Here is a 27663-nt window from a genome sequence, read left to right as displayed (position 1 = left end):
CTGGGTGACAGAGCAAGACTCTGTCTCAAAAAAAAAAAAAAAAAAAGAAAGAAAGAAAAAGAAAAAAGAAAAGAAGAGGCTTTACAAGAACCCCTTCTTTTATCCCTGGAAGAGGCTGTGTGTGAATCCGATGCCCACAGTTTGAAGGGGATTAGCATTCATTTCAGAGGAGTGTGGGTTGGTTGGCTTTCAGGTAGCACTTTGACCTCGCACACCCATCTACTATGTCCAACTGGTCTGTCTGCTTCTCTCAGCCCTTATCCAATAAAGGACAAGAATTAAAAAAAAAAAAAAAAAAAAAAAAAGAGTGGGAGTGAGGGGAACAAAGGGCTTTTTTTTTTTTTTAAATACAGAGTGTTGCTCTGTCCACCAGCCGAGTCCCATCTCGGCTCACTGCAACCTCCATCTCTGGGGTTCAAGCAGTTCTCCCGCCTCAGCCCCCCTAGTAGCTGGGATTACAGGTGCGCTCCACTATGCCTAGCTAATTTTTGTATTTTTACTTGAGATGGGGTTTCGCCATGTTGGCCAGGCTGGTCTCGAACTCCTGATGTCAGGTGATACTCCCGCCTTGGTCTCCCAAAGTGCTGGGATTACAGGTGTGAGCCACCGCGCCCAGCCTTTCTTTTTTTTTTTTGGAAATGGGGTCTTCTCTGTTGCCCAGACTGGAGTGTAGTGGCGTAATCACAGCTCACTGTGGCCTTGATCTTGATCTCCCAGGCTCAATCGATCCTCCCACATCAGCCTCTGGAGTAGCTGGGATCACAAGTGCGGGCCATCAAGGTGGTCTAATTTTTTTTTTTTTTTAAATTATTATTTGTAGAGATGAAGTCTCGCTATGTTGCCCAGGCTGGTCTCCAACTCCTGGGCTCAAAGGATTCTCCCGCCTTGCCCTCCCAAAATGCCAGGATTACTTCTTCGTTGCTTAGTCAAGAACACTATGAAGAACTTTTGAGTAGTAACTTCAGCTTACCCTTTGGGTTTGCATGTATGCTGTTAGTTTTTTTTTCTTCTGTTGTACAAAGGTATTATTTACCTTGTGCAGTTTCAGCTCCACCCGGGCGCAAGCAGCTCTTAGTCACGCTTAAGTTCAGCAGCCACTCTAAACTAGCCTGAGGAGATAAAGTCCACACTTGATATAGTTCTTTACATTCCTGCAATGTCACACAGGCACATTCACTTTCAAAACGCAGAATAGTTTGGTTTGCATTTTTCTGCCAGTTTTATCTCCATTTAGAACCTGTGGTGGTGGTTTCTTTTTTGCCAAGATAACCCCAGAGACGAACTTTTTTTTTTTTTGACCCCTGGCACACCCCAGGAGGACTTTTGTAATCTTTTTGCCCAACCACCCAATGCTGAATTTTACTTCGATCTGACTGTACTTAACTTTACTTCTTGAAACAACTAATTTCATTCTGCAGTTTAAAAAGCAAATCCAGTAAGAAACTCAGAATCACAACTGTAGGCTCTTTCGTAGTTATCCTAGCGTTAAAAAAGATGCAAATTTAGAAGAGAACCGTGTGTACCAGGGGGCTGTGATATCATTTTAAAAGTAAACGAGCACACAGTGAACAATGCAGTGCTGCCACTAATATTCAATACCTACTGCACAACACTTCAAATTACAGTTTAGTTTCTTCGCTACCAGGATCCTAGCGACATAGGCTGGAAGCATTCCAGTGCTTCTCGACTGTGATTGAGTTGGCTATGAGAGTCCATCAAAGGGTCTGCAGGATCCCATTTAGTTTTAGCAACTGTGGCTGGTGTCCAGGAATGTGTTCATGCGATCTGAAAGTAAGCCTCTGCCTTAGGACAGCTGGGGGGAACCAATTTGGTCTTAGGAGGGTCCCTGCAGAGTGTTTGAGTCGCAAGGCGGGGCGGGGCAGGCCGGGAGAAGGCTGCATGCCCCCAGGCGCTTCCTTTACCAAGATGGCTTCGACGCCCCGGCCCACAGGGGCGGCCATCTTGGTAAGGGTTGGAGAGGCAGGATGAGGGAGGCCGCTGCTGGCCCTGCTGTGAGATTCGAAGGTCATAATAAGGGAGTGACCCGGCGACGACTCGCCCCAAGGATGGCGAGGCGGCGAGCGCTGAAGCGCTGCCTGCAGCTGCTGGCACCCTCGGCGGAGCCGGCGAGGCGGGCGGGGGGTCGGAAGAACCCTGCCACCGGCCGCCGAGGCCCCTCCCGCTACGCGGGGAAGCTTTGCAAGGGGACTCTGTGGCCGGAAGCCGAGAAACAGAGGCGGCGCGCGCGCCCAGCCATCCCCATTGCAAGGTGAGTCCGCGCCCCCGCGCTCTCACCCCGCCTCTCTGGCCGCGCGCCCGCGGCCCGGGATCCCGAGTACCCCGCAGCCCGGTGGTTTCTGTGGGACCTCGCGGGAGGCGGTTTTCTCCCGCCTGCTGTGTGGCCTCTCTGCTGCCTCATCCAGGGTCTCTGGGCAGAGTAGTCCACACTCCCGAGCCTGGGGTGGTTTGGGATTCTTCGGCGAAGTGGAGCGGTCTGAGTGGGTTTCCCGGTCCCCGAGCCCTCCCTCATCCCGGAGATGCCGCACTTGTGAGCGACAGGGCTTCATTTGAATTTTCGCACCTCGCGAGTTACGGAGCCTGCATCTCAGAAGCTGCCTGGGTGAAGAGCCACAGCATTATTTTTTTTTCTCTTTGGGAGAGTAGCTGTCTGGGATTTGATTGAGATTCCATCTTCCCTGCAAATTACCAGGTTCCATCTTCACTGATAGGAATACATGTGGGTTTATCTTCTTTCGGTTGTATGTAAATGAATGGGTCTACAACTTCCTCCTAGCAACTTATTGTTGCTTCATCTAGAGTATTTATCTTCTAAAAATCCGTTCCAACAGGTTTCTCCCCTTTTATTTTGGAATAAGTGTACTTATTTAACTATGGAATGGAAATGAAGAGCAAAAAAAAAAAAAAGGGGGGGGGCTAGCTGGGGAGCGGTGGTGGAAGGCTGTGCTTTCTTGAGTTTTCTGTTCTGTGGTTGCTTGCTTCTTATAAATTGGGAATTATTGCGGGCTTTTCAGAACACGTATTCAGATAGGTTTTTGTTTTTTTTTTTTTGTTGTTTGTTTTTTGCTTTTTTTTTTTCCAAGCTAGAACTCGATATGGTCCTGGTAGTTGAGGTAGATACTCTTCCATGGGGTTCCGGGATCACATGCATCGTTATACCTCAGTTAAACCTGGAAAATATTAAGGGAGTGAGTAAAGTTTATCGACCTTTTAAAAAGTCATTTCGTTCTTGTCTTTGCCTTTAGTGTACGTGGTTATATATACATGTTATAATATGAATGACTCACCTAGTTGGCTTTGGCTTAGCATGAAATGTTTGCTACTTGATAATTCTGATTAATTTGTCAAGGAAGTCATTCCTGAGATGCAGTTCTTCAAATTGAGAAATAATTTCCATGTTTGTTAAAAAATGGAAATCTCTATAACATTTCCATTTCTATTTTCAGTTACATTGGTTATGAATTAGCCGCAGACATGGACTTCGTTTAGAAAGAAGTTATGTAATCTTTAAAAAGAAAAGATTACCTATATCCCACAATAGTGTGATTTTTGTTGCAAGAAAATACTAGGTCTGTTAAAGAAGAAATTTAGGGTAAAAGTACTTATTTAAAATAATAATTTAAGAGAGAGATTGAGGGGTTACAATTTTTTAAGTCAACTGAAAATATAGTCAGGATTTTCAGAGATTTTATTTTGTTAACGTTCTGCAGGCTTTCCTGCTACAAGAATTATAGTAAGTCTCCAAGAGACAAAAATTCTTAGTGTGTTTCTCATACCCTTATTTTCACTCATAATTCCAAATTATATTTTAGAAATCCTATATTGCAAAATTCTAATTTTAAAATTAGTCCAGTTATAACTATATGAAGAACATTTTAGCATAAGCATTCCATCGCAGGATTTTGGTTATGCTTTAGTTGATACAATCATCCTTGTGTTTGTTTGAAAGGGGTATTATGTTACTTTGAGTGTTGGTGAGTTTGGAAAACTGAGGGGATTTTTATGAACATTTAGTCTGTGTTTGGAAAAGCAGCAGTATTTGCCTTTAATTTTGTAGTTTTATTCTGCTTTTTCTTTGTAGTGATGGATAGCTGTGGATATAGTGAGTTTTTCCATTGCTTTCTACGCTTTCTAAATAAGAGTATAGCTATAGCTGGAGGACCGTTAATCTGGGCTTTTTAGGTTGAAATGCATACACGTAAGTGTTTTCATTGAAGTATTATTAGGGAAATGAACTGTGTGTATAATTAATCTTTAAAGAGCACTTTTATTCTGGAGGCCTGTGAGGGCATGCATAAAACTGTCATTAAAATATCACTCGTGATTTCTAGCATAAGGTTCAAGTAATATATCATTCGAACGCCTAAACTGCTGAAGAATTCTGTCTACAATTTATAGTGCTTTGCTTGATTTGCCTTTTGAATTTATTAACCATTTATTGTGTATTTAAGTATTTTGCTAACAGACTTTGGAGACAGATTACATATGAACTCATATATCCCCAGGGGCAGTTTTATGTTAGAGATACAGTCTTCTGCCACCTCAGCTGGTTAAAAAGTGTATTATAACTTTATCATTTACAAAGCTCTTTCAAGTATTTTAAATATATGTATATATCGAGAGAGTTTGATTTTATAGACATAAAATATGAAATTATTAGCCTTGTTCCACAGATGAGGAAAAGAGGACGCCGAGAGCCTGGGAGAGTCTGGTGATTTGGCCAAGGTCCCTTAGCTCAGCAGCCCCAGGCTTCAGCAGAATATATACACTGCAGACTCATGTTACACCGGGGTTCCAATGAAGCGAAAGTGGAGGAGTGTGGATCAGCAAGCGTTGGTCAGCAACACACTCATAGATTGCACCCCTGCCTTTGGGTATCAGGTCGTGAATGGTCAGTGCTGTTGGCTATGGAGGCACAGGTCTGGCATATAGATGGATCAGCATAATTCAAAATCTTGATTGAAAAACAACTCAGTTTGTACCTGCTACCTGGAACAATCCATTTTTCCTCTTGAAGGCGCAGACTCTTGTGTTTTATCTAATTTGGGCACCTTCCCAGATTAAGGGACAGTAATATATTGATTGAACAATAAATAATGAATGCCTGTAGACTTATGTGTGATTTTGTAATCTCTCTCAGTTACAAGAATGAATAAAGAAACACCAAGCTTTCTCATTGTTACTAGCACTCTTAAACTAAACTGGTCACATCTTTTTTTTTTTTTTTTTGAGACGGAGTCTCGCTCTGTCACCCAAGCTGGAGTGTGGCGGGGCAGTCTCAGCTCACTGCCACCTCTGCCTCCTGTGTTCAAGCGATTCTCACGCCTCAGCCTCCTAAGTAGTTGGGATTACAGGCGTGTGCCACCATGCCCAGCTAAAACTGGTCACATCTTAATAGGACACTCCGATGACAGCAGTCATTTGTTTTGAAAGTTATTTTCTGTATTTTGAAGGTCCTTCGATTACAAAGATGTTCCCTGTTCAAGTTACTGTGTTTGTTCCTTTGGTTTGTTTAGAGAGCTCATGAAAAGCTCTGTAAACTAAGCTGTCTGTATATTCTGAACATGTGTGTGTGTGTGTGTGTGTGTGTGTGTGTGTGTGTGTTTTCCAGAATGTTGTGGTGCTTTATGGTTAAAGTAGCCAATGAAAACTTAAAGAGTTTCTGGACTCAAATTCTTTTTTTTTTAAACTTGAAGCCAAACTAAGTAAAATACCCCATATAAAGTAAAATGTGTCATTTATCTTCCTATGCTGATTGTATGCTCTTTCGGTTCCAAGTGTTTTTAAGCATAATTAAGGTGACAGCATGGCCGATAGATAGTCCGGGTTCCATCATCAGCCAGAGCTAGATCCTTGGAATGTCATGTAACTCTGCGGCCTGACTTGCTTTACCTCTTAGGTAAAAGGGTCACACAAGTGATGACTTCTGTCATGGAATATTCAAGTTGGAAGGGACCTTAGAGGGAATGTACCTGGTTCAATCTCTTTAATGTGCAGATTTTTAATTTCTGCCTTCATGGGAGTTTAGCCTGTCATGATTACCTCAAAATTGAAACATCAAAATTAGGCTTTTCCACCATTTCACAGGTATGAGATACTTCACAATTCTTGCCTGAAAGTTGATTCCTTTCTCAATCTTTCCTCATATAGTGTCTCACTTTTGTATGTAGACTAAATGCCCATTGTATGTAAATGTACATGTGCTGTTTGGAGCCTGTTTTTTAGCTGGGTGAACGGTAATACTGGTGTACATATCGAATTCATCAGAATGAAGAATTTGATCTAATAAACATTTTTGGTATTCTTAGCAACACTGTCTTAGTTAAGCCTGATTATGTAGAGCATTATAATTTTTTTTCTTTTGCTTAGCCACCCGAATACCTTTACATCTTACTTTATAATCTTCATCTTCAATTTAGTTTAAACTGCCCACATATTTATAAATTTTGTTGAAGATATGACTATGCACTTATATGGTCACCTGAGGCATAGAATGATCAGCCCTCCAGGTTTTTCCAGAACCGAGGGAGTTCCCAAGATGTAGGAAGGTTTTTTTTTTTTTTTGAGACAGAGTCTCACTCTGTCGCCCAGGCTGGAGTGTGGTGGCGCAAGCTCAGCCTACTGCAACCTCCACCTTCAGGTTCAAGCAATTCTTGTGCCTCAGCCTCCTAAGTAGCTGGGACTACAGGTGTGCACTACCACGCCTGGCTAATTTTTGTATTTTTAGTAGAGACAGGGTTTTGCCATGTTGGCCAAGCTGGTCTCGAACTCCTGGCCTCAAATATCTGCCCGCTTCAGCCTCTGAAAGTGCTGGGATTACGGGTGTGAGCCACCACACCTGGCCTAAGATGCAGGACTTTAAGTGTTAACACCGGGAAGTCCTCAGGCAAACCAGATATGTTGGTCCTCCTACCTGACAGTGTCTCTTTATGGGACTTGACTAGCCGTTCTCCCCAGCTTGAAAGATAACATGTTAGATGGTTTTATGCTGGATAAACTCAGACACCTTTTGAAAGCAAGGGAAATGTCTTCAAGGTACCATGTGTATTTTCTGTTTATGTGACTAAAATATGGGACCAATTATTTGTTGATGGTTCTTTTCAATGTAACTGTAAATTAGAAAAATTGAGCAATAAAAGTTACAGCATTTGAAACCTTCTTCATGTAAAATTAAAGGGGCAATTATATTTATAAGAGAACTAGTATTTACTGAGCATCTCCCAAGTACCTTTTTTTTTTTTTTTTTTTTTTTAGGAGACGGAGGCTTGCTCTGTCGCCCAGGCTGGAGTGCAGTGGCGTGATCTCGGCTCACTGCAAGCTCCGCCTCCAGGGTTCACGCCCTTCTCCTGCCTCAGCCTCCCGAGCAGCTGGGACTACAGGCGCCCGCCATCACGCCCGACTAATTTTTTTTTGTATTTTTAGTGGAGACGGGGTTTCACCGTGTTAGCCAAGATGGTCTCGATCTCCTGACCTTGTGATCCGCCCGTCTTGGCCTCCCAAAGTGCTGGGATTACAGGCGTGAGCCACTGCGCCCAGCCCCAAGTACCTTTTAGTTTGAAAAAGGAGATAAAATTTTGTTGAAAGCCAAAAACACAAAACAAAACAAAAGGCGAGCGTTGTCAGTGAGACTGTAACTGTTTGCTAAATGCTACTAACTTTAGAACCTAGGTATCTACTCAAGATGAATTTATTGAATTTTCCTCGTAGATTCAACATGATTAGTGGAAAGAGCATGGGCTTTGGCATCTGGTCAACTTGGGTTTCATCCCTAGATCAAACTGTTACCAACTTTATTGCTTTGTGCAAGCTATTAAACTCCGTGAGCCTCTTTTACATCACCTATAGCATGAGGATAATAATGATCTAAAGTGCTTGGTACATAGTAAGTGCTTAGTAAATGATAAATGGACCAGGTGCCGTGGCTCACGTCTGTAATCCCAGCACTTTAGGAGGTCAAGGCAGGAGGATTGCTTGAGTTCAAGGCTACAGTGTGTTGATCAAGGCACCCACATATGGATATAGCTCCCCTAAACCTAAACCTCCCAGTTATGGTAATCGTATCAGTTAGGATTAGTTTGCTGTGATTTGAAAGATTGCTCAAATATGTTTTTCCTACACATGAAAGAAATCCAAAGTTGGACAGTTCAGGCTTGGTATGGTGGGCCCTGAAGTCCTTGTAGCTCTCTTCAACGCCATTCTTAGGATGTGGCACCCTCCTGGCTCAAGATAGCTCCAGGTAGCCAGATGCAGGACAAATCAAGAAGAATGCCTCTCTCCCTTAAGGAGACTTATGGAAGCACCATAAAAGGCTTGTATCACATTGTTCAAAGTACTACCAACCTGGCCATCCCTAGCTAGAAGGCTGGGAAATGTCATCATTTAGGTGGTGCATAGTTAGCCTAAGTAAAACGGGTTCTGTTACTGACAAAAAAAGGAAGAGAAGTTTTTTTTTTTTTTTTTAAACACATGACAGATTAAAGAAGACTAGATTTTATGGTAGGCATCTTTTCGTCTTTACCACTGTGCTACCACTTTAGCACTATAGAATTTTAACTACTCATTTATTCCCCAAGACTTTTCCATTTTTATTTATTTATTTTATGTTTGTTTGTTTGTTTATTTATTTATTTATTTATTCTTAGACAAGCTTTTGCTCTGTCACCCAGGCTGGAGTGCAGTAGCTTGGTCATGGCTCACTACAGTCTTGACTTCCTGGGCTCAAGAAATCCTCCTACCTCATCCCACCACACCTGGCTAATTTTTGTGTTTTTTCTTTTCTTTTTTTTTTTTTTTTAAGACGGAGTCTCCCTCTGTTACCCAGGCTGGAATGCAGTGGCACCATCTTCACTCACTGAAAGCTCTGCCTCCTGGATTCAAGCCATTCTCCTGCCTCAGCCTCCCAAGTAGGTGGGATTACAGGTGCCCGCCACCATGTCCGGCTAATTTTTTTTTGTATTTTTAGTAGACACAGGTTTCACGGTGTTAGCCAGGATGGTCTTGATCTCCTGACCTCGTGATTTACCCACCTCAGCCTCCTAAAGTGCTGGGATTACAGGTGTGAGCCACTGCACCTGGCCTTTCTGTTTTTTTTTTTTTTTTTTTGTAGGAACAGAGTCTTACTGTGTTGCCCAGGGTGGTCTTGAACTCCTGGGCTCAAGTGATCTACCTGCCTTGGCCTCCCAATGTGTAGGGATTAGAGGTGTGAGTCCCTGTACCTGGCCAGTTTTAATTTTTGTTAGCAGAGTTGGTGGGGATCCCCACTGTTGATTTTTGTCTCTCTGTCTTCTGGTCACTTTTGCTTCTATTATTTGACTTCTAGCAGGAGATCTTTTAAAAAAAACAATTAACTATATCCCAATGAAGAGTGATTAGGAGTTTAAGCTCTGGTTTTTTCATTTATTTATTCCATAAATATTGTGCACTCATTGTGTACAGGCTGCTTTGTGTTATTATAGACAATGTGAATCATTACTGATTACATTTCCCTTTTATTGACTTGGCTTCCTGGGGGCACAGAGTCAAATTTGTGACTTGAGTTGGCTTGAGTACAAGCCTTGCCCTATCAAACTTTCTTTTTCTCTGTTGCCCAGGCTGCAGTGCAGTGGCGCGATCTTGGCTCACTGCAACCTCTGCCTCCCTGGTTCAAGTGATTCTCCCATTTCTTGCAGCCTCCTGCCACTATGCCCGGCTAATTTTTGTATTTTTAGTAGAGATGGGGTTTCACCATGTTGGCCAGTCTGATCTCGAACTCCTGACCTCAAATGATACACCTGCCTCGGCCTCCCAAAATGCTGGGATTACAGATGTGAGCCACCATGCCTGGTCCCTGTTAAACTTTCTACCTAGCAACGTAGTTAGTCTTCCCATCCCACTGTATAACAGTTTCAGGATGATGCTGCCTCTCTAACTTGGAGTGCTGAACAGGAAGTAAGAGTGGGATTTAAAGCAGTGGTTCTCAACCCTGCTTGTATATCAGAAACACCCACAGAACTTTGAAAAATTACCTAGAGAAACTGCCCCACCTGAAATTTTGATTCAGTAGCCTCAGGTGTAGTTTAAAAAGCTCCACAGGGGAGCTCTTTGCTTTCGCTGCTGTGGCCACAGCCATGAGTATACTCAGGCTTCAGAAGAGGCTCACCTCTAGTGTCCTCCGCTGTGGCAAGAAGGAGGTCTGGTTAGACCCCAATGAGACCAATGAAATTGCCAATGCCAACTCCCGTTAGAGGATCGGAAGCTGATCAAAGATGGGCTGATCATCCGCAAGCCCGTGATGGTCATTCCCAGGCTCCATGCCGGAAAAACACCTTGTCCCACCGGAAGTGCAGGCATATGGGCATAGGTAAGCAGAAGGGTACAGCCAGTGCCCGAATGCCAGATGAGGTCACGTGGCTGAGGAGAATGAGGATTCTGTGCCAGCTGCTCAGAAGATACCGTGAATCTAAGAAGATTGATCGCCACTTGTATCACTGTACCTGAGGGTGAAGGGGAATGTGTTCAAAAACAAGCGGATTCTCATGCAACACGTCCACAAGCTGAAGGCAGACAAGGCCTGCGAGAAACTCCTGGCTGACCAGGCTGAGGCCCACAGGTCTAAGACCAAGGAAGCACGCAAGCGCTGTGAAGCACCTACACACCAAGAAGGAGGAGATCATCAAGACTTTGTCCAAGGAAGAAGAAACCAAGAAATAAAAGCCACCCCCCTTGTCTGTACATACTGGCCTCTGTGATTGCATAGATCCGCCATTAAAATAAAACAAGCCTTTATCTGCTTGCAAAAGAACAACAAAATCAAAAACAAAACAAAAAAAAAACACAGGTAATTCTGATGTACATTTGAGGTTTAGGGGCTTGTAACCGTGTGGACTGGAAATGATCTAGGGAGGATGTACATTTTGTTCCTTATCTGTCACATACTGGAGATCAAATCCTTTCTTGAAAACCTGCATGGAAAAAGCAGATGGGGGAAACAATATGATAGTCGAGTCATTTGGGTAAGAGAGGCAAGAATACTGAAATGCTTTAGGGGAAACTTAGTTACTCGTGATTTAGGTAGAAGTGGCCTTGCTTACCTATTTTGCCAGCTCCTATTGTGGGAAATTTTTCCTTTGAGCAAAAGAATCTGTTTAACTGGGGCTTCAAGCTCTGGGAAAAGTGCTGAGTCTGCATGTGGCCACTGTTAGTATCACGAGTTTTCAGCTTCTGCTCCTGGGGCCAGTGAAGGGAGATAAAGGGAAGTCAGGTTGATTATTATTTTTAGAACCAGGAGACTATCAGTGAGTCTTCTGAGCTAATGAGAGCCTTCTGGTGATTCCAGGAGGGTTAGTTAGGCCACAAGGAACTATGAGGTTGGGTAGGAATCCTGTTTTGTGTTAAGAGTTCTGTGAATTCCAATATCAGGCCTTCTGTTACTCAAATAGAAAAAAAACACATTCCAGAGTTTATTCTGTTTCAGTTTATTCATGCCATTTCCCTCAGCTCCCTTATCTCATTAGTGTAGAAATGCAAAAATGGTATACTTTTTTGTATATTAATGTATATCCTACTATCTATTTAAAACAGTGTTTACAGCATAGTAAAACAGTGGCTTAGTTATTGAGGGCTTACTATGTACTGTGTGCCAGAGACTGGGCTAAGAATTATGAAACTGAGGCTTAGTATGATAAGGGGCAAAGTTGGGAAGCATTTATTTTAAGATGTTTTTAATTTATTTTGCCCCATTTTCTGATAATGTGCTTTTTCCTGATAACCCATTCCAGTATATTTTAATTATATTCATTTTTAATACACTTTTATAATTTGCTATATACTTTCTGCTATTCTTAAACAGAGGCTACTGAATTGAACTCAGGGATCTTAAAGTCCCTTTGAACCTCAAGATTCTATTAACCTTTTGGGGATATCTCTAGCCTCACTCTGACCCTGTTATTTACAGTGTACTGAAGACTCAGGAGATGGCTGAACAGAGTCTGGTGTAGTCGTGTCCTGGGCCTTGTTTCCCTGTAAAAGTCTCACTGTTCGTTTATTTTTTGTCAGTTACCTTTTTCTCACAGAGGATGGACCATGCATGACATTGCGGGCAGAATAACATGTCTGCCCTTTGCCAAATTCATTTGTAAGTGAATCAGGGGTTCAAGTAACCTCTCTAGTGACTTTGTTTCTTTCCATCACCCTCTCTGTTGCCATCAGGGCCCTTTAACTTGTTGGCTGAATTCAGAAAGTTCTGAGCTTTTCAGCGTCTCTGACCTGCTGGATCACAGGACTGTTGCTGTCAGTGTGAACGGCTCAGCCTAAGGAAAAGTATTCATCACCATCTTGAGAATTTGGCCAGTGTGTTTTGGAAATGCCTTATTCTGAAGTCTATACCATTTTCATTAAACAGAGCTGACACTTCTGTAAATGTGATACTGAGCCAAAAATCTGTATGGTTTGTGATTTTTTTCCCTAATGGATTTTGACTCCCTGGAGGTCAGGGCTTCATATTCTCCACAGCAAACTGGAGAGCTAGGATTTAGATAAGGTAGACGTTCTAACAATGTTTCTTAAACATGACTTTTAAAATGCTTTAAGTAGAAGCCCTTACAAGTAATATCTGGAATCTTTTTAAGTTTGAAAATGGCTATTTGTATCAGATTTATATGTCCCGGCTCTTAATAACCTCCTAGTCTACCTGATAAACCTGTGAAATTGCACTTTCTTCCAGTAGATAACTTTGCTGTTCTCAGGTGAAATACTTTGCTTATCCCTTGCCAGTCCAGCCTAGGGAAGGTGGCTGGACCTGAGCTGGGAATTTTATTTGAGGGAGTGGAAATAGGAGGGGTTGGCCAAGGCTGCGTTAGAGGGCACAGTTCTTTAGTGGCCTGAGCTGGCTCTTTGGTGCAGCCGAAGATTGTTAGAATTTTAGAGGTGGCGAGACTTTAGAGGTACAGCCCAGTTCTCTTATTTTACAGATGAATGAAAGAGAGTCCGATGATGTTAAGTGACTTTTTAAAGGCTGCAGAAGGCTGGGTGTGGTGGCTCACGCCTGTAATCCCAGCACTTTGGGATGCTGAGGTGGGTGGATCACCTGAGGTTGGGAGTTCAAGACCCGCCTGGCCAACATGATGAAACCCTGTCTCTACTAAAAATACAAAAAATTGGCTGGGTGTGGTGGCGTGCACCTGTAATCCCAGCTACTCAGAAGGCTGAGGCAGGAGAATCATTTGAACCCAGGAGGTGGAGGTTGCAGTGAGCCGAGATCGCGCCACTGCACTCCAGCCTGGGCAACAAAAGCAAAACTCAGACTCAGAAAAAAAAAAAGGCTATAGTATTCAGTAGGGTCAAAGTTGGAACTGGACTGAAGTCAGAAAGAAGTGAAAAGTGTGCTTTTTTCCCTTCTTTCTCTGTCCTATCCAGGAGCTATGAAGACATGTTTCTCCTTTGCGTTTCTTTTTTTTTTTTTTTTGAGACGGAGTCTCGCTATGTCGCCCAGGGTGGAGTGCAGTGGCCGGATCTCAGCTCACTGCAAGCTCTGCCTCCTGGGTTTTTACGCCATTTTCCTGCCTCAGCCTCCCGAGTAGCCGGGACTACAGGTGCCCACCACCTCGCCCGGCTAGTTTTTTGTATTTTTTAGTAGAGACGGGGTTTCACCGTGTTAGCCAGGATGGTCTCGAACTCCTGACCTCGTGATCCGCCCTTCTCGGCCTCCCAAAGTGCTGGGATTACAGGCTTGAGCCACGCGCCCGGCCTCCTTTGCGTTTCTTTACAGGTTATGCTTTAAATTTGGAAGTTTTTCTTTTTGTATACTTAATTATGAGATGGAGACAGTAGAGAGAAGGTAGTCCCATTTTGGAAGCATTTTTTTTTGTTAAAATCTTGGCTCAGGAACAGTAAATGAACATTTTAAGATCATCTACCTGCCTGGCCAACATGGTGAAACCCCATCTCTACTAAAAATACAACAATTAACCAGGCGTAGTGACACATGCCTGTAATCCCAGCCACTCGGGAGGCTGAGGTATGAGAATCAGTTGAACCTGTGAGATAGAGGTTGCGGTGACCTGAGATCGCACCATTGCACTCCAGCCTGGGTAACAGAACGAGACTGCATCTCAAAAAAAAAGGAAAGATCATCTGACATATTTAGGATGCAAGTTCCACAGGCATCAACTTACTGTTCCTCCTGCCTTGTCCTCCCCCAACCTTTTCTTTTTTCTTTTCTTTTCTTTTTTTTTTTTTTTTTTTTGAGACAGGGTCTTGCTCTGTCGCCCAGACTGGAGTACAGTGGCTCAATTACAGTTCACTGCGGCCTTGACCTCTTGGGCTCAAGCAGTCCTCCCAGCTCAGCCTCCTGAGTAGCTGGGACTACAGGTACGCACCACCACACCTGGCCTGACCTTTTCAATTAAATACTTCTGTATATCATTTAGGTATAATTGATTATACCGGAAATGAACCTGCACTTTGTGCTTGGTATTATTTTTTAAGGTATTAAAGAGATGATACCTATGTTATTTCAATAAATATTTTATGCATGTTTTCCAAATTTGCCATAACATGACATTTTAATTTGATCACCCTAAGGATTCCAGTCGTAAAAGGTATTTGTAAATGGGCTTTGTTCTTAAGCCAGCTGTTTCTCTTGTTTTATTGTTTTTGATTCTAATGAAAGCTTTGCTTTCTTACATATGGGGAAACCTCTTATTATAGAGAAAGCTTCTAGAGTGTTTTTATATTTTGGTGACTTAAAGTCTGTTAATAGACTGTATCCCAAAGATTCAGATTGCAGTTTGCATTCTTTCCTCTCAAAAGTATTTATTTGGGGCCAGACGCAGTGGCTCACGCCTATAATCTCAGCACTTTGGGAGGCCAACGTGGGCAGATCACGAGGTCAGGAGTAAGGTCAGGAGTTCGAGACCAGCCTGGCCAACATGGTGAAACTCCGTCTCTACTAAAAATACAAAAATTAGACGGGCATAGTGGCGGGCGACTGTAATCCCAGCTACTTGGGAGGCTGAGGCAGGAGAATCACCTGAACCTAGGAGGTGGAGGTTGCAGTGAGCCGAGATTGTGCCACTGCACTCCGGCCTGGACAATAAGAGCAAAACTCCGTCTCAAAAAAAACAAAAAAGAAAAAACCAAACAAACTATTTATTTGGACTCTTAAATGCTTTTGGTTGGTTGGCATTTCTTTGTGAATTATTTGTCAAAATAATTTTTTGTCTGTAATTGGATGAAGGCTTTGTGACCAATTTAAAGTTTTTTTTAACAAAAGAAAATACATGTTTTTTTAAAGGATAACAAAACTTATGTACTTTTATAGACTTGTTACATAAAATTAAGGAAAGAAAAATGAAAAACATTGAGCAACTTAGGTTTTTAAAGCTATATGGAATTCTAGAATGTTTTATCCTTCACCTGAAAAACAACTCAATTAGATCAAAAAGTCCTATTTATCATATATTCTTTACTCTTCAATTTGCGTGTGTGTGTGTGTGTGTGTGTGTGTGTGTGTGTGTGTGTGTAAGACAGAGTCTTACTCTGTCGCCCAGGTTGGATGGCAGTGGTGCGATCTTGGCTCACTACAACCTCTACCTCCTGGGTTCAAGTGATTCTCCTGCCTCAGCCTCCCAAGTAGCTGGGACTACAGGTTTGGGCTGCCATGCCCAGATAATTTCTTTTTGTATTTTTTTTTTTTTTTTTTTTTTTTTTTAGTAGAGACAGGGTTTCACCATGTTAGCCAGGCTGTTCCAAGTAGCTGGGACTACAGGTTTGGGCTGCCATGCCCAGATAATTTTGTATTTTTTTTTTTTTTTTTTTTTTTTTTTTAGTAGAGACAGGGTTTCACCATGTTAGCCAGGCTGTTCTCGAACTCCTGACCTCAGGCAATCCCCCCACTTTGTCCTCCCAAAGTGTTAGGATTACAGGTGTGAGCTACTGCTCCCAGCCTCAACAATTTGCATTTATTTTTTTTTTTTTTGAGGTGGGGTCTCGCTCTGTCACCTAGGCTGGAGTGCAGTGGTGTGATCTCAGCGCACTGCAACCTCCGCCTCCTGGGTTCAGGTGATTCTCCTGCGTGAGCCTCTGAGTAGCTGCGATTACAGGCACGCACCACCACTCCTGGCTAATTTTTTTTTTTTTTTTGTATTTTTAGTAGAGGGTTTCGCCATGTTGGCCAGGCTGGTCTCGAATTCTTGACCTCGGCCTCCCAAAGTGTTGGGATTACAGGTGTGAGCCACTACAACTAGCCAGCAATTTCCATATGTATAGCTCTTCCATATGTATAGTACTAACTCATGGTCTCCTTGAATGACTAACAGTCATTTAAAGAGACGTTTAGGAGTTACTGTCTTTACTGAGCAGATGAATAAGCCCAAGTTTAGAGAGGCTGAGTTACTCCCTGCAAGCTAACATCTCTAGTTAATAGTAGAACTGGAGTCCAGTTTTTCTGACTCCTCACTAGTGCTCTTTCTATTCTTGTGAAGGTAAATTGTTTGGTGAGATATATAGATTTATATGTACATATATCCAAATGTATATTATGCATGTACATTCTATTTTTGATGCAATAATTGTTATTAAATGTCATACTCTCAGGTACTGTATATTAAACTTCTGTTTGCTTTGTTTTCTTTTAGCTTCTTAGCAAAACTGGTTGTTAGCAAAACTGGTTGTTTTGCTAAGTCAATAAAGTGTGGTAAGAATGAAGTTCAGTGATAACAGTGCAGTACTTTTTGGTTGATGAATGTTGTGTACATACCTCCCACAGAACATTCTCCCTCTTATTATCCAGTGTACTCCTGTGCTTGGACGTATCTGCCCTCCCACTGGTCCCCTAAATGCCTCTGGGAGTAATACCAGTATTGCCTGGAATCTTTTTGAATGCGAAGGATGTGAACTGTTCAATTTTACCCCCACTGAAGCCCTTTGCAGACGTTTCAGTGAATTGATGTAGTTTCTTTAGCCATGTTATCTAGCATTGTATCAAAAGGGCCCTTTCTCTTCAATAAGGATAAGGAGAGCAAATACAGAATTGTAAGTTTAATGTTATTTAGTCAGAGATATCTGAAAATACAGTTCTGAATACTTTCCAGATTTAACGTCAGCATCTTTGTTGTTATGTAATGGACAGGAACTCAATTAGTATTTATTAAATGTCTACTCTGGGAATGATGATTTACCACTTCATAATTGTTGGAATTGTTGTTGTCCAGTATGTTGAAATCCCAAAAATATGTTGTACTACTCTGATTTTTTTCTTTAACTTTTTACATGATAAAGCAATGCATTCAATTCTAGGCAGTTAGCAAATCTTAAATGTAGAAAAAACAAAGCATGAAACATTTGCTTTTGAAATAGAAAATTCTTATTTTTTGAAAGCATTTTACCCATGTGTGCAGTTATTGAGAGAAAATATTTGTACTTGGCTGACTTGTCTTCACCAAATGTCACAGCTCAGACCTCTCTTTGGTTGGAGACATAGGGATAAGTCCTTCTGCTATTAAATAGGCAATTAATCTTTAAAAAATGTAGAGAATGTCCTTGATAATTACTAGATGGAATTTATGTTGTCCTTTTTGTAATAAGTTGTTCTTTAAAAAAGAACTTTTATTTTATTTATTTATTTATTTATTTATTTATTTATTTATTTATTTTGAGACAGTCTCTGTCGCTCAGGCTGGAATCTTGGCTCACTGCAACCTCTGCCTCCCGGGTTCAAGCGATTCTTCTGCCTCAGCCTCCTGAATAGCTGGGACTACAGGCACGCACCACCATGCCTAGCTAATTTTTGTATTTTTAGTAGAGATGGGGTTTCACCATGTTGGCCAGGCTGGTCTTGAACTCCTGACCTGAGGTGATCCACCTGCCTTGGCCTCCCAAAGTGCTGGGATTACAGGCATGAGCCACTGTGCCTGGCTAGAACATTTGTATTTTATATTTTTCACTTGTCACAGGGATTTGTTACCTTTAAATTTGCTTCTGGATTCTAGTTTCCTAGAACAAATTTAGCTATTTGGTATGTTTGTAACTAGCTGTTGTTCACAGAGGGAAAGAGGATGAGCAAATTAATTATGCTTCTGATTATATTTAATTACCAAGAGCAATGTTTTCACTCCTGTCCCAACATATTTATTTTCAAACACAAGATGCTATATTTCATCCATTTTGAGATAGACATTTTATTCACATTTTAACACCACTGATATCAGTATGTGTCGTGTATAACGTGTGACCTAACTATAATTGATAACATTTTTACTTCCTTAGTGGCAGATGACACATCAGGGTGCCTGACAATTTGTGGTATTTTTATTTATTTATTATTTGTTTAGATTGCTCTTTCAGATTCAGGGTATCTTTAATTGAATCAAAATCAGTACAATGGAAAGATCTTTATCAAGTTTTAAAGCACTTTTTGAAACACGGGTTGTTTACAATTTATGTGTACTCATGTACACATCTACTTTCAGTTGGTGTTGGCCTGAAATCAAGGGTGGATTATTTTCATTTACTTTGTCAATTTTGGAAACAGTTACATAACAAGAAATAGTTGGAAATTTGCCACATTTAATTAGAGAAACTCCAGCTAGATGTTAAGGGATTTGTCAAGCTTGAAGAGCTCAAACCTAGTTAATTTTAACAGGACCACAGAGACAACCTACTCTTCCTCATTCCTAGTTTTTCTGTCATTTTGTCTGTGGTGTTTGAGGATGACTGTTGCGGGATTGTTGCTGTGTCCTCTACTGAGTGCCCAGAAGACACTGGGGATGAGGAGCGTTCTTGTGTGACCCGCTCTCGGGCCGAGGCTCCTTTGTCACTGGGGCACTTGTTGGCAGAGCTTGTCATTTTGCACATTCACCAAATGGGCTTCGAATATTTTTCCTCCAGAAAAACCAGTCCACAGATTTTCAAGGCTCAGGTTTTATGTGCTTCTGCCCCTTCTTGCCCTTTCAACGGTGCATTGTGTGAAATGGTGCTTCATAGTTTCATCATTTTGTGTTGCTTTAACATCTGTTGTGGATGGCAATACATAATCCTGTGACTATCCATTTCCCCATACCCCAAAGATATTAAAACGTGGCAGTTGGTTGCCCTGACGTGGGTACATGATACATCTGAGGAAATAGTTTCAGGCCGTGTTTATGGAGCAGAGGAGAGTGTGGGTAGGGTTAGAAACACAGACCCTGTGAACCACCTGCTGACCTTTGCCCTCAAAAAACCCTTTGGAGCTTTTTTCGTTTTGTTTGGTTTGTATCAGATTTTTTTTTGTTTTTGTTTTTTAAAGAGCATTCCTGAAAACTGGACTTTGTGTGTGTTAGGGGAGGGGATTTGTTAGGAGAGGATGGCTATTTGGTAATGAGACCTGTTCCCATAGATTGATTGGGGTGAAAGACTGAGTGGATGGGAGGTGAGAAAATGGAGGTCGTGTGAATAGACAACTTTGAAAAAGCTTATTGTTTAGAGACAAGAAAAGATCACTGACCCAATTTTTTCTTCTCTCTTTTTTTCTTTTTTCTGTGTGTGTGTGTGTGTGTGTGTTTTGTTTTTTGTTTTTTGTTTTTCCGGATGGAGTCTCGCTCTGTGGCCTAGGCTGGAGTGCAGTGGCGTGATAACAGCTCACTGCAGCCTCAACTTCCTGGGCTCATGTGATCCTCCCTGTCAGCCTCCTGAGTAGCGGGGACTACAGGCTTGCACCACCACAGTGGGGTGGTTTTTTTTTTTTTTTTTTTTTTAACCCCCAAAGCAGCCTGAATCCATTTCCTTTGGGTGTTAATGAGGACTTTCTCTTGGGTTCTTGCTTTCTCATGACCTCAAACCCTTCTCAAACTCACTAGGTCACAATCCACCTTGATTAGTGGTGCTGCCATTTTTGACTCTTCCCACTCTCCTCCCGACCAACCAGCCCTACAAAGTCCAAAATTTGTGACTATCCAAATACTCTCAAGTCTTACTGATTCATTTTCTTTATTGTCTCTTGGATTTATTTTGCTTTTTCTCTTCTCATTGCACTGCCTCCTCATCTTTTGACTGGGCTGCTATTCACTATTAAAAAATGGGGATTATAATACCTACCTTGAGGGTTAGCTAGGAACATGAATTTAAATGAAATATGTGAAACATGTGGCATGGTGGTTCAGTGTTATTGGGTGTTCTGGGCTTCTTCTGTTTTCGCTCAATCCATCTCCCAAGCTCCAGTTTTTGGCCACTTCCTTTCTTCTTTATCCTGCTACCGGAGTTGTCTTCCCTAAGTACACTGCTTTTTTTTTTTTTTTAAAGGAGTCTCCGCAACCTCCGCCTCCTGGGTTCAAGCGATTTTCCTGCCTCCAAGCGATTCTCCTGCCTCAGGCTCCCAAGTAGCTATGACTACAGGTGCATGCCACCACGCCCAACTAATTTTTGTATTTTTAGTAGAGGCAGGCTTTCAACATGTTGACCAGGCTAGTCTCAAACTCCTGACCTCATGATCTGCTCTCCTTGGCCTCCCAAATTGCTGGGATTACATGCGTGAGCCACTGCACCCAGCCCTTAAGTACACTGCCTTTTAAGTGTGTTCAGTGTTTCCCCATTGCTTGCAGTGTAGCCCATCCTCCTTAGAGGGAGTCCAGGCTCACAATCTAGTCCCATCTTTACTGTCCAATCTTTTAACCCTTTATAGTCTTGACTGTCACAAACCTTCCTTGCTTTTTTTTTTTTTCCCCTCGAGACAGAGTCTCACTGTGTCGCCCAGGCTGGAGTGCAGCGGCATAATCTCGGCTCACTGCAACCTCTGCCTCTAGGGTTCAAGGGTCCCTCAGACCCCCGAGTCGCTGGGATTACAGGCACATGCCACCACACCAGGGTAATTTTTGTATTTTTAGTAGAGACAGGGTTTCACCATGTTGGCCAGGCCAGTCTTGAACTCCTGATCTGAGGTGAGTCATCTGCCTTGGCCTCCCAAAGTGCTGGGATTATAGGCATGAGCCACTGCACCTGACCCTTCCTTGCTTTTTATGTCCTAGCTACATTAGACCACTAGATGTTGTTCAAAATCCTATTTTGACGTTGTCTTTGTGGTCTTTGAATCAAAGAGTCCTTTTTTCCTTTCTCCCTTATCCCTTGATTGTTTAAAACAATGAGCCAAACATTTATTAACATATTTGGTAGAATTGTGATATATATGTGCGTATATCTACATGTATATGTATATGACAAATATAGGGATCTCATAAGCTGTTTTATCATGACAAGGGGTAGCAAGAGGTCAGCTCTCCCACCTATTGGACATATTATCTGGTTGAGAAGTAACTTAAACTATTTAAACTTGTGCATTTTCATCTGTTAAATGAAGTGAGGTTCAGATGGATGGTCATTGTTTCTGCTCTTTGTAAAGTCCTTGGCCTGAACTTAATTATAACCCAGAAAAAGTGATTCTATGAGAGCTTACTCTCTGAGACCACTTTAAGTTCTAGAATAACTTAAAGAGTTTAGCTATAATCCTAGCACTTTGTGAGTTCGAGGAGGCAAGCAGATTGCTTGAGCCCAGGAGTTCCAGGTCAGCCTGGGCAACACAGTGAAACCCCATCTCTACTAAAAAATGAAAAAATTAGCCAGGCATGGTGGAGCACACCTGTGGTTCCAGCTACTTGGGGGGCTAAGGTGGGAGAATAGCCTGAGCCTGGGGAGGTTGAAGCTGCAATGAGCTGTGATTGAGCCACTGTATTCCAGCCTGGGTGACAGAGTGAGACCCTGTCTCAAAAAAAAAAAAAAAAAAAAAAAGAAAAAAGAAAAAAAACAATTTAGATATATGGCCAGTTAACAAGATTAGGGAAAAGAAGAATGAGCATTTGTGAGTGCCAAGTACGTTATGTACCTGTGTCATTTGATCCTTTGAAAGAAACCTCCACAGGTAGGTAGATCGTTTACAGGGAGAAAATGGAGTATGAAAAAGAGTAAGTTATTTGCCCAAAGTATAAATCTTGTTAGACTCTCTCTTAACTCTTGGACTCTCCCACACACAGTGATGGCTGAGCAACAGCGTGTGCTTTAGCTTTAGTCTCAGCTGGGGTTTCTTTTCTTCACAGTGATTCTTTAGATTACAGACTATTTACTCTAGACAATTTGGAAAAAAGTTTTGGTTCTGTGTACGTGTTCATCCTAGGGTTTGTGTTTTTTCCCTTTCTCTCTGGGGCAGTATTTCTATTTAAACACCATTGTAGCCATAAAAATAATATTTGGCTTTCAGTTACTGTGCTCATTTCCTTATTTCCACTTATAAAATGTGCTATGTGTGTGCATTGTATTTAACTAATGAAACAGAAAGCAAATGTTTGTTTAACAGAATAAGAAAGAAATGAAATTCATGGCAGATATGTTATTTACCACTTTTGTGTATCTGGAGTTCTGTATAGTTCAAAATCAGGGATTTTAATGCCTTGAGTTAAGCAGTAGCAGTAGTAGCAGTAAAACAAGGTCAGCAGCAACAGCTAACATTGATTGAGCTGTGATGGTGGGTTTATATGTGTGTTACTATGTTTCCAAGTGCTTTATTTGTATTACAGGTCTTCTCAATAACCCTAGGAGGCAAGTAACCTTCTCTCCATTTTATAGATGAGGAAATCAGGATACAGAGAGGGTGGGAAACTGGCTCAAGGTCGTATAGCTAGGATACATAGTCACTGACTTGGCAGTTCTGAATTAATTTAAATGTATTTTATTGATCAGTTAAATACATTATTGAAATGTTTCTCAGTTAATGTGTTATCCCCTTTCTAGGGATTTGGACTGGTTGTACTTTCTGGGGGCATTGGTTACAGAATATCTTCAGTGTAACTATGGCTAGGCCTAGTGGGGTATATATATGACTTGCTTGAATTACTAAATTCTCTCAAGGAACTGAAGCAGTCCTTACTATGCATTGTTAACAATAATGTTTTTTAAATACATGTATGAAAATATTATAGATTCATGAAGGTACATTAATTTATTCTACAAAACATCATTGAAATGGAAAATTTAATATGCTTACATGCTAACTGGGGAAATACGTTGTTTTGGATTGCAGGAGATAAAGGATTTTTTAAGGGCTTTTTGGCAGTTATGCTAATAGGTAAACTTCTTTCTTTCTTTCTTTCTTTTTTTTGAGACGGAGTTTTGCTCTTGTTGCCCAGACTGGAGTGCAATGGCGTGCGTGATCTCAGCTCACCACAACCTCCGCCTCCAGGGTTCAAGCAATTCTCCTGCCTTAGTCTCCTGAGTAGCTGGGATTACAGGCATGTGCCACCATACCTGGCTAATTTTGTATTTTTAGTAGAGATGGGCTTTCTCCACGTTGGTCAGGCTGGTCTCGAACTCCCGACCTGAGGTGATCCGTCTGCCTTGGCCTTCCAAAGTGCTGGGATTACAGGTGTGAGCCACTGCGCCTGGCACATCTTTCTTATTTAGCAAGAAGTAATACTGTATTCTAAAATTGTGCTTTGCAGGAAGAAAGTTTCAGCTAATACAGACATAATATTTTTATAAGTTTGGAGAAATTTTTATTGGCTAACAAATGGTACCTTGTGTTATGTTTGACTACCTTTATGTTCAACTCAGTATTTTTCCCCCTTTTTTTCAGTTCTTCACCAAAGGACATGGATGAAAATGAAAGCAACCAGTCCCTGATGACAAGCAGCCAATATCCTAAAGAAGCAGTAAGAAAACGTCAAAATTCAGCACGGAATTCCAGAGGAAGTGATTCTTCTAGGTTTTCCAGGAAAAGCTTCAAACTAGATTATAGACTAGAAGAAGATGTAACTAAATCCAAGAAAGGAAAAGATGGGAGATTTGTGAATCCGTGGCCAACGTGGAAAAACCTCTCTATTCCAAATGTTCTCAGATGGCTGATAATGGAGAAAGATCACAGCGGTGTTCCAAGTTCTAAAGAGGTGGCGCTTGGCTTTTTTGAATGCTTTATATTTGCTCTTAATATATGACTAATTATTTGAGCCCTTATATATCATAAGGCATAGAATTAGTCTGAGGAGATAAAGTGGACAGGTGTAACCTAGGCCCTAAAGTTCATCATTCAGTAACAGAGTGCATATAGGAATAACCAGACCTGATCTGGTGGCAACTAGAGGTAGGAACAGAGTGCTTTAGAGGTACAGGAAGGAACGTGATGCTGACAGGCAGCTGGAGGTCTTCACAGAGGAGATGAGTATTTCAGCTGGGCCTAGCCAACTAAAAAGTATTTTGACAGTGATTTTCCAGGTAGATGATGGCATGAACAAGGTCATGAAGGTGAGAAAGTGTATTACATGCTCTGGAAGGTAGTAGCCTGGTATGTGTGTGGAATATGGATTATGAGGGTGAAGGCATGGCCTAGAGTGCTTGGCTTTTAACCCTTGGATAAAGCTGCCAACACTGTGAAAGGGAGCTTCAGATGACCTTTCCAGACCTTGAAAAGTTGACTCTGGGTTCCTAGCCTTTAAACATACTAGTTTTACTTAAGATGATTCTACTTGGCCTTCTGCTATTCTGTTAGAATAGATAGATCATGGTTTTGGGTTAAGTTGATTTCATGGTTTACATTGAGTATATCAATATTTTTCATTGGTGAACCAAGTAAATACTATGGCTGTGTCTCCTTTCCTTATATACCTCTCCCTCTGCCGTGTTAATAACATCTCTTTCATTTGCTTGACTTTCTGTGTATTTATGACGATTATTTTCCTGCCTCCCCTGGCCTCTCAGTGCCATTTTCCTGAGGGAAAGACTCTCAGGTGGTCGTTCAGCACTGGGCTGTAGTCTGAGCTGATGCCTTCCCAGGGTCTCTGCCGGCTTCTGTTCTAGGGTACCCTTCACCAGCCTCCTGGGCTCCCCTGTGTCTTCTATGGTAGCCCTTATTTTCTGCATCCCACTTGTTCCTCCTTCTGTGTCATTTTCTCATTTTGGTGGAGCATATTTTCAGTGAACTTCCTGAGAAAGGGTATATGGAAAGTAAGTTTTTTGAAAACTTGCTTGTCTGAAATGTCTTTATTCTCACTCATAATTGATAGTTTGGGTATAGAAGTTTTGTTTGGAAACAGTTTTCTCTCAGAATTTGAGAGTATTGCCTCCATAATTTTATTTCTAGTGTGGCTGTGGGGAAGCTCAGTGCCATCCTTACTCTTGATCCTTTGAACAGACCCTTTGTTTTCTCTCTAGAGACTTTGAGAATCCTCTCTTTGGTACTAGTGTTCTGAAAATTGCCATGATGTGTAGTTCTTTATTTATTCATTATGCTCTGTGTGTGGTGGGCCCTTTCAGTCTGAAAATCCATTTCCTTCACTTCTAGAAAATTTCGTCTATATCTTTGAAAATGTCCTTCCCTACATCTGCTTATTCTAAAATGACTATTAGTTATAGTAGTTCTATTTTGGACCTCCTGGATCAATTCTCTGTAATTTAAGAAAATTTCTTGTGTGTTTATCTTTTTAAAAATATTACATGGCCAGGTGCAGTGGCTCATGCCTGTAATACCCACACTTTAGGAGGCCGAGGCAGGTGGATTGCTTGAGCTGAGGAGTTCGAGACCAACCGGGGCAACATAGCAAAATGCCATCTCTACCAAAAACAACAACAACAACAACAACAAAAACCCAAAAATTTAGCCAGGCGCAATAGAATGTGCCTGTAATCCCAGCTACTTGGGAGGCTGAGGCAGGAGAATCACCTGAGCCTGGGAGGCAAAAGTTGCAGTGAGCCGAGATCACGCCACTACACTCCAGCCTGGGTGACAGAGCAAGACCCTGTCTCAAAAAAAAAAAAAAAATTACATTCTGAGGAGTCGACCCCTGGGAGGAATGATGCTAGGTGCAGATGCAGTGTGGCTTTTGATGGTGCCTTATGGACAGTTGTGTCCCAAAGGAGGGATGAGAATAACTGCTGAGGTCCTAAAGAGCAAGCCTAACTCCAGCCATTGGCACACAGGCATTAAATGGAAACTTGGAAGTTGAAATGATAGAATCTCACTTGTCTAGACTAGCTTTATGGTTTTATTATTGGTAATGTTTTTATCCATTGATTGAGTGCAGATTTTTGGAGACCTTTTAAAGGTATAGAGAATCGGCTTGACAACAGTGCACATGCAGCAAGTTTTAAAGAAGCAAAGAACTAAAAATTCATGCTTGTCTCCGAGAAGTGCAGGCAGACCTGATTTCCTAGAGACGTCTAGGATTTTAATGACCACAGATAGCAAGCAAGCATGCAGCTTACCCCTTGATAGGGTCTCACTCTGTCACCCAAGCTGGAGTGCAGTAGAGCTTTGAGACTCATCACTACAGCCTCAAACACCCGGGCTCTAGTGACCCTCAGCCTCCCAGTGGTTTTTGTAGACAGCCTGATGGAGTTTCATGGCAGAGAAGATTAATTAAACAATGTCTTTCAATTTTAATAAATTTTGGCAATTCAAAACAAATTTATATTCTGAACAATTTCCTCAATAATTTGTTTCATTTTTATTTATTATTATTATTTTTGAGATGGAGTCTCATTCTTTTTGCCCAGGCTGGAGTGCACTGGCACAGTCTCGGCTCACTGCAACCTCTGCCTCCTGACTTCAGGCGATTCTCCTGCCTCAGCCTTGCGAGTAGCTGGGACTATAGGCGCCTACCACCACGCCTGGCTAATTTTTTTTTGTATTTTTAGTAGAGACGGGGTTTCACTGTGTTTGGCCAGGCTGGTCTCGAACTGCTGACCTCAGGTGATCCACCTGCCTTGGCTTCCCAAAGCGCTGGGATTATAGGCGTGAGCCACTGTGCCTGGCCCTGTTTGTTTCATTTTTAAATCTTGTGTCTCATAGAGTCGTAGGGATGACTGAAAATGTCACCATATACAATTTTTTATAAAACTAGAAAATATGAATACTCTGATCACAACCATTCATAAAATAGAACTACAAGTACAGATCATAATGTTAACAGTGGTTATAATCTTTGCATGTTGGTATAATGATGGCAACTATTTATATTTTTCTGCATTTTCCAAATATTAAGAGCATTTTCTCTTATAATCAAGGAGTTTAAAAATACTAAGCCATTTTGATAGATCTTATACTCTTAATACACATGGCAAAAATGTCAAACATTAGCATCAATACTTAATTGAATTGGAGTTATTTTGGTAACACATGTATCTTTATTCAGTGTTCACATATATCTTATAAATATGAAAAAGAAACATGTTATTTTTTAATTTAAAAATCTGAGTTGCAAATTACAGTATAGGTAGTAAAGTGTTCTAAGATGGTGAAAATGTACCTTCAGTTGGAAGGAAAGTATTACCTTGTCTTCTTTAAAAGTGATATTTTAAAAACATGGTTTAAAAGGATTTGAGTCACATCTTTCTTTTTTGTCTCATTAATACACACAAACACATACTCTTAAAGTAGTAAGTATATTAAGAAGATATGAGTTTCATTGTTTAATTTTAATGTAAGTTAATATGTATGCCATTGAAGGAGCATGGCTTAGTGAAAGAGAGGTCTTTTGAGTCAGGAAGACCTAGATTTCACTCCTGATTGGGTACTTACCTCTTGTATGACTTTGGCAAGTTTCTTAGTGACCCCAGTCTGCCTTGGTCTGGTCATCTGTAAAATGGCAGTAATATTTGCTTCACAAATGTAGATGACACAGTGTACCTAAAGCACCTTGCAAAGAGTAGCTATTGAAC

General features: G+C 41.4%; 1 protein-coding gene, 2 long non-coding RNA genes and 1 pseudogene across 14 annotated transcripts in view; 2 read left to right on the top strand and 2 right to left on the bottom strand.

The window, feature by feature from the left end:
* Window positions 1-1331: 1331 nt before the first annotated feature.
* LOC144339906 (uncharacterized) lies at window positions 1332-27663 on the bottom strand. The gene is made up of 2 exons (XR_013415479.1): window positions 27524-27663; window positions 1332-3188 (listed from the first exon to the last, which is right to left on the bottom strand). It is a non-coding gene; the product is annotated as an uncharacterized LOC144339906 (long non-coding RNA).
* NAPEPLD (N-acyl phosphatidylethanolamine phospholipase D) overlaps window positions 2226-27663 on the top strand; it is a 49169-nt gene continuing 23731 nt past the window's right edge. For 2 of the 12 annotated variants that reach the window (XM_015134572.3, XM_077997133.1), the window contains exons 1-3: window positions 2226-2269; window positions 8816-8921; window positions 23588-23897. In XM_015134572.3, the coding sequence (XP_014990058.1) occupies window positions 23604-23897 (294 nt within the window). In that variant the 5' untranslated portion in view covers window positions 2226-2269; window positions 8816-8921; window positions 23588-23603. Of the gene's footprint in view, window positions 2738-3062; window positions 3207-8815; window positions 8922-14207; window positions 14365-23587; window positions 23898-27663 lie in introns of those variants that run through there. The other 10 variants (XM_015134570.3, XM_077997131.1, XM_001086505.5 and 7 more) reach the window with 7 other exon arrangements.
* LOC144339903 (large ribosomal subunit protein eL19 pseudogene) lies at window positions 9985-10772 on the top strand (annotated as a pseudogene).
* Window positions 10830-11224, bottom strand: LOC144339905 (uncharacterized). Its single transcript, XR_013415478.1, has 2 exons — window positions 11088-11224; window positions 10830-10958 (listed from the first exon to the last, which is right to left on the bottom strand). It is a non-coding gene; the product is annotated as an uncharacterized LOC144339905 (long non-coding RNA).

The sequence above is a fragment of the Macaca mulatta genome, chromosome 3 (genome assembly GCF_049350105.2).
Source record: "Macaca mulatta isolate MMU2019108-1 chromosome 3, T2T-MMU8v2.0, whole genome shotgun sequence".
Classification (NCBI taxonomy): domain Eukaryota; kingdom Metazoa; phylum Chordata; class Mammalia; order Primates; family Cercopithecidae; genus Macaca; species Macaca mulatta.
Note: the sequence above shows the minus strand (reverse complement) of the source record. Positions and strands in the feature narration are given on the sequence as shown.